We start from the raw sequence: 9,812 nt of genomic DNA, 5'->3' as shown, positions 1-9,812 counted from the left end.
TTTTTTTTTTCTTATAAAATTTGCACCTCCTGTGCGACCAGTTTTCATAAAGTGTATCAGTGGGCCATCGTACCGATTGCACTTGGTCCGACTGCTCGATATCAGCTGGCACGGCAGCGATTCAGCTAGAAGGGTGGTTGGGGTGTGCTGTGACGTCACTAGCTCACACTGCAACAGGGCCGTATCTTCTAGGTTGCCGTCAATACATTTTCGGGAAATCTTTTTTTACATTTTTCCTTTTACATTCAACTAGATGGATGATCTCTCTTTTTTCTTTTTTTTTTCATTTCAGGCGAAGCAATAATATGCTATCAGTGCAACAGCGAGTACGATCCAAGGTGTGGCGATCCGTTCAATCCGTACAGCCTTGGAACGGTAAATTGCAGTTTTCAACCACGATTGGAGCACCTCGATCATCTCGAGCCCACGATCTGTCGGAAAATCAGTCAGAGAAGTATTTCGACAAACTTTCTTCTTTCTATTTTCAATTATAAAAATTTTGTAATGTATCTCTGTGTAATTTTATCATTTTTACTGAGATTATTTTTACTGGTTATTACGCTTGACACAATGACTATGAACTATACAGTATTATTTGCTTACGTGTATGTACGAGATTATTATTTCTATTTTTTTTTATATTAAAAAATGGATATTAGTAACTAAATATGCTAACGGGTGCATATTCTCAAGTAATAAAGAACAAGGTTGCCGTCTGCATTGCGGTGTCCTCCTACCTAACATCCTTGTAGTCAAACGATGGGCTTAGAAACATGAACCCTTATCTTTTCGACAAGTTTAGTGTGTCGACTATAAATGCGACATCAATTATATTTCAAAATTCAAAGACTTGTATACCTAACTGATATACCAATTTTTGTTTAATATATTCATGATAAACGATATGTTTATGCTATACACGCATGCACGCACGCGTATTCACACGCGTGCACACACACACGTTAAAGAAATGAAGACAAAAGTTAAGCATAGAAGTTTTTTAAGTTACTTCAAATCGAACAATGAAACGATAAAATTGTGTAAGCTTTAATCTATAACTGAGATCACAACATATTCTTTGCAATTTAAAAAAGAGGATACATTAAATTATTCATCCATGAAAGTTTCATACAACTCGCGTGAAATGAATCGTCAAACTTTATTGTTGCTTCTAAGGAAGTACCTTAGAACTAACGCGAAGAAGAAAAACTTTAAAAGAATACTTTTAAAGTTCATACAACGCGTGTCTCATACTTCCTATTCGTCATTGCAGCAAAAAAGCTTTTTGCTCAATTTCAAATTTATTTGGATTCATGGAGTTTATATTTAAACCTCTTTTTAGTTATAACATGATTTTATCGAAAACTGTATTGAAAATATAGCGAAAAGTCTTGTTCATGAACAGATAAAAAAAAGGAAAAAAAAAAAAAAGAAAATGGAGATTAATCTAACATATAAATGCAATATAATGTAATGATTTTTTTCGAGCGTTATTTCTTTTCTTTTTCTATTTTAAAAGAATGTCTTTAAAACTTTGCAGTTTATGGGAAGGACAGAGTCGTAAGGGGTTGCGGCTACATTACGGATCAAAAGGACAACGGAGCCTGCCTTCTAAGAACCGGCACTCACGACGTGCGTGCGCATTACTGCGCCTGTACCGGTGATCTCTGCAATTCTGCCGAAAAACGTAGACCGTCCTCTTTATTGAACCTGGCAACCGTCGCGACTATCATCGTGGCGATTCCGAGTCTTATTTTATCGAGTCCTTTTTCCCTGCCTGTATTGACATCGTCCAATTTGTCAGTAGCATAAATAGAGAGCAGCTGGTCGTTAGCGGCTAATTATCACGCCTAAAACCGAATCAAACGATTCGAGCCTAAATCGACTTGTCGTTATTCGATACCTGAGAAAATTGGACTGCCAATAGAAAAGAATAAGAAGAAAGAAAGAACAAAAGAGAGAGAGAGAGAGAGAGAGAAAATAATTTTCTTGAAAGGATTAATCTAAAAAATTGAGGAAAAACTATTCGTTCTTTTTTCCTTTATCGGAATGAAAAAATCGACGAAGAAAGAACGATAGGGAAAAAAAGGAAAGAAAGAAAGAACACAAAGAAAAAACACAAAGGAACGAATGGAAATTATTTCCTGCTTCTATCTTTCTCGTCTTCACGCGAAGTATATGAGAATGAAGGGAGGGTGGCGTCTGTTATACGAGAACGATTAAAAAAAAAAAAGGAAAAAGAACAAAAAATAGAAAAAAAAAGAAAAAAGCAAAGGTAAACGATTATCGACGAGTCGACGACGATCCAAATACTGCTGCTGCTTCTACCTATTTTTGGAAGAAAATGTTTGGAGCGTGCGCGATAGGTATGTACACCATTTTTTCGTGCTCTACGACCGGGGCCGTGTCAAAAGTAGTCAAATTATAATCAGTAGTAGTATACAAAAGAGAGAGAATGATTTGAAAAAAAAAAACTGCCAGAGACGCACGAATTCGAAGCGATAGAAATATTCTTGATCCGCGAATGAGACGTATGTAATGATTAACGAGATAAACACAGAGAGAGAGAGAGAGAGAGAGAGAGAGAGAGAGAGAGAGAGAGAGAGAGAGAGAGAGAGAGAGAGGAAAGAAAAGAAAAAAAAATAAAACGTTTTAGACATATAGGAAGTAAATAATAGTGACAAGAATTACTCTACGAACGGACACGCGCATTAGACCGATAAAACGTTGAATACACGAGATTTATGGTCTGCCGATGTATCGCGACGACAGGAAGACGTTAAATGGAATTGCACGCAAAAAGAAGAGATTATGGCTTATTTTTAGACGAGTGACACAACATGCGATTGCGTTCGTGATAGTGCGAAATTCTTTATTTTCGATTATTTAAGAATTTTAAATGGAAGAAAGTTTAAACGAATTAACGAAAATATTCTAATATACAATAATGTAGTATATCAAGGAAGGAACTAAATTTTTATGCGTTGTCTTGGAATCCCTCACACCTCTATTCCCTACCTTAAGAAGCATCGCCATCACGAACACGATCCACGTGTTTTGCCGATTTTTGCAATAAATATACATTAGTATAAATAAAAATTCTCAATAATTCGTAGTGAAATGAGAGACGCAGCGTGACCGATCGAGAAATACGAGATATATACTTACGTGTATGTATGTATGTATGTATTGTATTACGAGATTGCCTCGCGTGCGTATATATGTGTGGGTGCGTGCATGGTTATGAATGTACAAAGAATATATGTAGTAAGTATGTATATTTGAATGGACGATCAGTAACGCTGAAATCGATGATAGCTCATCGATTCTACGTGCTATTCCTTCGAGAGCGTTCGACGTAGATAAAATAAAAAAATAAAAACAGAAAAAAGAAAAATTAAAATTAAAATAAAAATAAAAATAAAAATTAAAATTAAATCAGCGGAAGAAATTAAGAAAAGCTCTCTCGGTCGAGAAAGATTAAACGTTCGTAACGAATCAGCCAGGTAGTGTGTTTGATCGAGGTCGATAAGTAGATGAAATAGAAGCGCTTAAGTAAAAAAGAGAATTAAAAAAAAATAAATAAATAAATAAACGCGTCTCACACACATACACACACACCGCGGTCCTAATACCATTGAATCTTACAAAAATCTCTACCAATGTCACCACCGCCATCGTAATTGCTCAAATGTTAACAGTCGCCATTACATTTACCACACTACTATTACTACTACTACTACTACTAACTACTATTACCAGTAATACCGCTACTATCGCTACTGTTACTATTATTGCAATTAAAATAACGATACTAATAATTGTAAGTAAAAAAAACAAAAACAACAAAAAAGAACATTACGGCGAACACAGAGCAACCGACGGTAGCAATAGAACAAGGAAAACGGAACAATAGCGAAAAAAGATAGAAGTTTCCTATGGCTTTGAGGGAGGGTAGGACGGAGGGAGGAAGGTAGGGAAGAATAGGGTGGAGGGGGGTATGGCATTTTCAAACAAGTAAGTCGTTGTAAAATGACGACAAAATTGAATTAAAAAAATGAATACGCGAATTCCGTATACGCACTCGGAAGCACGAAGCTTAAGGTCCTATTGTTGAAAGTGTTGACTCACATTCTTTTGATACACATCCAGTTAGAGACAATTTTAAAATCGTTGAACGACGCGGTATTAAATCTCTGCCTCTTCGATTCGAAATCGTTTGCATCAGTTTCTCTTCTTTATGACACATCAGGAGATAATTAACAATAAAAGAGAAATCAAGACGCGTGCGTGTTCTTTCTTCCGTTCGAAGAATCTCAACGCCCTTTGTCGATGTTAAAAATTTGTGAAATACATATGTAAACAATGGTTTTTTCTTTGCAATGGTTTCTTCTTCGTTCTACGATTCGCTTGGTGTCGCTCGTAAACAATAATTTAGACACCAAGAATTTTCGTGTTCGATCTCTAACGATCAAGCGCCTTTAGTCTCTAATGACTGATCCGAAGTGATCCAAAACGCGCGAATTGGATCTCGAATTTCTAAATTAATTCCAACGGACGAATTAAGAGTTAAAAATAATGATTATAACTAATTAACACCTCTAGTGTTCTAATACTGTTATTTCTGCCAATACTCGTGTCATGACTTTTACGCGTTTATTCGATTACGCTTAAAGTTATATTCTTAAATATAAATTTAAAGTATGTTTACGAATGCAATACAGAAAAGTTTGGAATAATTTCAAAAAATGAGCCCACGATTTGAATTTCTTGTAAAGGAAGAAAATGTTTGAAACAACAAAAATGTGCTTCTTTAGTTACTCGAATGAGTATAATAATGGAAACATATTAATCTGATTTGTCACTTCCAATTCATCCGCTCTTAGGTCATAAAGTCGCGCATTTTCGCGCATTTCAATACATATCATCTTACATAATCGTGGTGGATCAAATTGCAATAACACACATTTCCAAATCATGACACTGCCCCACTTCTCATGCATATCGAATTGAGGAATAACACATTCTGACACATGCGTTAAATTTTCATACATACTAATGATCGCAATTTGACGCTTCATTAAGAATTCTAGTTATAATACCGGTTGTCCCCTAAAAACGTATCAAGAGAATGTCTACGTCAAACTTTTTAAATTTGTTTGTAACATTTATTGTCAAATTATATATTCTATTGTACACAAAATACACAATGTACAGAGAGTATTCTGCCAATAAAGTGTTAAATGGTTACGGAAAAGAATATCAAATGATATTATTCTTATTCCAAAAATCCCTACTTCATTTACTGTTTCATATAAATGAAACTAAAAATGAAAATGAGTTTTCTTTTTGTTAATTAAAATATTCTTTCACATTTACATATGAATCATTTGTAAACAAAATTTTTGTTTGATTTGTGTTAGAAAGATATATAAAAGTGAGAAAAATATAAAAATAATATACATATACATGTATATGCATAAGTATATACATATATATATAAATTATATATATATATATATATATATATATATATATATATATATATAAAATAGTAATAGGTTATATGTACATTTTTTATCTGGTATATTAAAGTTTTGTTAAAAATGAGACTTTATATAAATATTTTATGGAAAATATGATACATGAAATCAAATGTTCCTATATAGTATCGCTATACAAATGTCTTTTGTTTAACTATCTGTAAATCAAATCGCTTATATCTTTAGAAACTTAAATAATTATATTTTGTGTATATAAATGTTAAATATATCCAAATCTGCATTAACATAATTTATATGATATTTACAGTTGTTTTGAATAGTAAAAATATATCATAAAATTTTTACAAATACAAATCTTTTATCTGTTATGAATTATGCTGAATAAGATACTCTTTTACAACTTGCCATTTCATGTTAGAACAGTTTGCATCATGAATATATTAATATGTAAAGTTAAATAAATATTAAACTTTAACCATAGCAATTAAGAAGCATATCAAATCCTACATTAAAGCTTTATGAAGTAATTTAATGACATAGTTAGTTAAAAATTTTAGATATAACTATAGATACATTGCTTTTGCCCAAATTGATATAATCTGCAAAGCTTAGACAAATATAATGATATCAATATTTTAATATTGCAAACATATATTTTTCTGTATTTCGCTCTTACAACTAATATCTAATTGTAGATAAATATCCAATAGAACTTAAAAAGATCTTTCCATTTTAACAGATTTATAAAGTATGTTCTAAAAACTAAATGAACTAGAAAGCATTTCTATTACTAAAATAATAAACTTCTTCATATCCTAGCTATTAATAAATAAAATTACGTAAAATAATGTAACTAAAAAGAAATGTCAAACTTTTTATATGTATTTCTTGGTACTGCATTAATACAAAATTAATGTATAATGCATTTTAGCAGTGTATCATCAATGTATTAGAATTATTTCATAGACAGATTTATACATACAGGATGTGTAAAAATTTTCTCATTACATTATCAGGTAATTTTTCAGTGCATCGTTGGCAATGAATATTCTTAAACAGTCGTAAATTTGATATTGATGTTAGACAAATAAAATTTTTGATATAGTAAAAAAAGTAAGACTTTAATTATCAAGATTAAAATTAACTTTGCATGACCATGTTCAAGAGTGATTTTATACCGATTATGAACGTAAAAATTACCTGGTAAAATGACCAATAAAATGGTAGCAACTTTTACATTTCCTATATATAATTAATAGCTATAACGAAGTCTTTATCTCAACGAATAATCGAGTGAATTGTGCAATTATAAAAATGATTATTTGCATTTTACAAAATAGCAAATAACTTCCTATACCTGCTAAATTATATTTAACTTCATTTTAAGAAACGAATATATTTTTTCTGCGCGAATATTAATGTACGATTTTTCTTGATCAACTAATACTTAAGTAAATTTTATAGTTAAAGGAAAGTATTTAAGTAACTTTAAGTGACATATTTACGCTATAATTTTGATGTATAAATGCAAGTTAAAATTTACACAGCACTTTGGTCCGACCAGAAAAATACCATAATACTAAATTTATAATATCTAAAAAGCACTCAATTTTCAATAATTATAATTAGATGATTAGAAGATTAGAAGAATCTTATTGAAAATGAAACTCAAATATTCTCAACCACAAACCCATAGACTTACAAAATCGTGATTTTATAGTCAGCATTATTGAAAGCACCTTTCAATTCCCATTTTCTCATATATTTTGTTTATCTCTTTAAACTGCTAAGTATCCACAAGCATAACATCATTTAATTTCTCTTCCTCATTAAATAAAAATGGTGTTACTACTTGCATATTAACAGATATGTACAAAGGATACGTTAATTGTTTATCCAGAGACATTACTTGTTTCTAGAATATAAATCATAAAAGTATTAATTGTAGTAATTAAGTATTTAATGAAACACGTTAAATATAATAGTCATGTATTATTTATACCTCTTCATTTTTGTGTAGCGATAACCTAAGCATTCCGGAAGATTGAATATGTTTAATTTGCCGTTGTTCATCCAATGAAATCAATGTTACCCTAAAAATAATTATAATTTTTTTTTATACACTACTATTTATACACTGATATTTTTCTATTTGTTTCCTTCACTTACTTTAAAATAATATTATGTTTATTATGATTTGCTTTAATATGATCTGTATCTAATCTGTGATTTCGTTTGATACGCAAAGTTGTAGTATCTAAACATACAACAAGATCCAATCCAAAATGAAATGCTGTCCATCTCCAGATATGTTCACCGGGTTTCTCAACACATCGGCCACATCGAAAACATTCTTGATAAAATTCTTTCTCACTCATTTGTTTAGGTCTGCAAAAATTATAAATAGATATGATATTTTTTGTAATTAATTTATAAAAAATATGTTTATCATATGACAACTGACCCTTTATCTTTGCTAGCATCAATTCTTAATAAATGTAACCATTGTTCTTTATATGCATCATGTAACCAACTAGGAGGTATTAAATCATCACTGTATAAAATTTTAACATCTTGATCATGTAAAAGTAGATATTTCATTCTTAAAGCTTTGAAAGGAGTTGCATATTCTTTGCCTTCCTCTGTCGTTAGAAAAGGTTCTGTCCATGTATGGTTTCTAAAGTATTCATCCATCTCTACTGTCTCATCTCTATTCTTTAGATGTACAAACAGCCTAAAACAATGCAACAATTTTCGTTTAATTATTTTTTTGTTTATTTGAAATATATGTTAAAATATATTCAAAAAAAATTTTTTACCATACACGTAGCATCATATATATACAAAATTCTGTTTGCATAGCCACCAAATCTGGACTAACAATTAATTCTGCCATTAAATCTGGAGTAATTTCTTGTAAAAATGTTGGATGTAACCATCCGTATCCTAACAAATTAACTTCCAACCATCTTTTAGCAGCCATTTTAACTGCAGGTACACCATATGAAACCGCTGCATTGTAATATGGAACAACAGTTTTAATGTTTGTAGTTTCAATCATAATATCGGTGCATTGATCGATCAATCCTTGTAATTGAAATAAAGTAGATGTAGCTAAAATTGAAATGACATCTTTTGGTTCTAAGCTGACTTCGTCTTGGTAAAATGATCCTAATACTGTTAAAAGAGCTGAAATAATTATAACTGAATTATTAAAAAATACTCATTATATTGCTGTAATGTAATATTTAAGATATAGCAGTCTTATTTACAATCTAATGTGATATTAGGATCAGCAATTTCAACGCTAATTACAGTTTCATTTGCTTCTCTCCAGGATCCAGAAAACATACTTGCAAAATATGGACTCTGCAAATGAATCAATTTAGATATACATTTAATAAAAATATAATTTGTTTATATAAAACAGAATATTAATTAATTCGTACTTGACTAATATAAACTTTATGTAATCTCCATGCTCTTCCTAACATGAGCACAGTTATATCACTTCCTTTCTCTTCTTGAAACAAAGTCTTATATATATATTGTGCGGTTGTAAGTAATTTTCTCCTACAAAAACATGCATTAGTACAAAGTATAAAAATGTACAGATATAAAGTTACTCTGATAAATTAATTAATTAGTTTTCCCACTTTTTAGGCGTTTGAAGTGTTCGATCGATGTATTCAGATTCAGAATCGAAATCATCCTCTTCGATGCATTTTCGTTTACGACCTCGATAAACAGAATGTACTGCCGTATTTGACATAGACGCAATTCTACTCATATAGCTTCCCATCTTTAAAAGTTTTTTTTTAAACAATAAGTAATTTTCTAATGAAATTCCAAGACAAACGTCAGAAATTTTGTCATTTTCAATAAGAGATATAACAATACCGTCTCTGTGGCTGTAACAGAGTGTATTTACGTAGTCGTATATACACCACGCTGCATATATAAACACGTGACGTAATGAAAAGATGACAGAGACCTAAAACACCTCATGACCAAAAACGTATAAAATATCTTCGGGTTATAGAAGCACATTTATGAATAGACACAATTGGAGAATGGCTTTATTTGCCACATCCAAACGTCCAGTAGCAACACAGTATTAAATTATGAATAAACCAATCCTGATGACAGATCAAAATCGTATTTTCATTCTAACCAATCATGTAGAAGATATTTCAAACAACTAAGCGTTCTCATTGGTCGAACTATGAGATACTCAATGCAAAATTCTTTTTAATTTCTTGTCATCGTTCTAAAATTTTAGAAAGGGAATTATTTCGTGTAGAAGAA

At 31.0% G+C, this 9,812-nt stretch overlaps 2 protein-coding genes across 3 annotated transcripts in view; one reads left to right on the top strand and one right to left on the bottom strand.

The window, feature by feature from the left end:
• LOC122628776 overlaps positions 1-1,977 on the top strand; it is a 5,910-nt gene extending 3,933 nt beyond the window's left edge. The window contains exons 2-3 of the mRNA XM_043811401.1: positions 293-454; positions 1,541-1,977. Of these exons, the coding sequence (XP_043667336.1) occupies positions 293-454; positions 1,541-1,812 (434 nt within the window). The 3' untranslated portion in view covers positions 1,813-1,977. The remainder of the gene's footprint in view (positions 1-292; positions 455-1,540) is intronic.
• A 4,384-nt stretch (positions 1,978-6,361) lies between these two features.
• LOC122628773 (protein germ cell-less) lies at positions 6,362-9,512 on the bottom strand. Of its 2 annotated transcripts, XM_043811395.1 has the most exons (9): positions 9,405-9,512; positions 9,161-9,306; positions 8,954-9,077; positions 8,777-8,873; positions 8,324-8,693; positions 7,969-8,238; positions 7,674-7,892; positions 7,507-7,597; positions 6,362-7,419 (listed from the first exon to the last, which is right to left on the bottom strand). In XM_043811395.1, exons 2-9 carry the CDS (start codon positions 9,304-9,306, stop codon positions 7,291-7,293), a joined length of 1,446 nt encoding a protein of 481 aa, XP_043667330.1. In that variant the 5' UTR covers positions 9,405-9,512; the 3' UTR covers positions 6,362-7,290. The 2 variants fall into 2 exon arrangements, with proteins under 2 accessions (XP_043667330.1, XP_043667329.1); XM_043811394.1 differs by having other exon boundaries at positions 9,161-9,500.
• Positions 9,513-9,812: the final 300 nt, after the last annotated feature.

The sequence above is a fragment of the Vespula pensylvanica genome, chromosome 4 (assembly GCF_014466175.1).
Source record: "Vespula pensylvanica isolate Volc-1 chromosome 4, ASM1446617v1, whole genome shotgun sequence".
In the NCBI taxonomy this organism is placed as follows: domain Eukaryota; kingdom Metazoa; phylum Arthropoda; class Insecta; order Hymenoptera; family Vespidae; genus Vespula; species Vespula pensylvanica.
Note: the sequence above shows the minus strand (reverse complement) of the source record. Positions and strands in the feature narration are given on the sequence as shown.

What these genes read in the sequence shown, in the direction of transcription:
- LOC122628773 (XM_043811395.1), bottom strand. Translation starts at nt 9,306, where the DNA reads ATGGGAAGCTATATGAGTAGAATTGCGTCTATGTCAAATACGGCAGTA. An exon ending in ATAAAGTTTATATTAGTCAA is followed by an intron (nt 8,874 to 8,953) that starts GTACGAATTAAT and finishes ATTCATTTGCAG; the next exon opens with AGTCCATATTTTGCAAGTAT. An exon ending in GATGCTAGCAAAGATAAAGG is followed by an intron (nt 7,893 to 7,968) that starts GTCAGTTGTCAT and finishes TAATTTTTGCAG; the next exon opens with ACCTAAACAAATGAGTGAGA.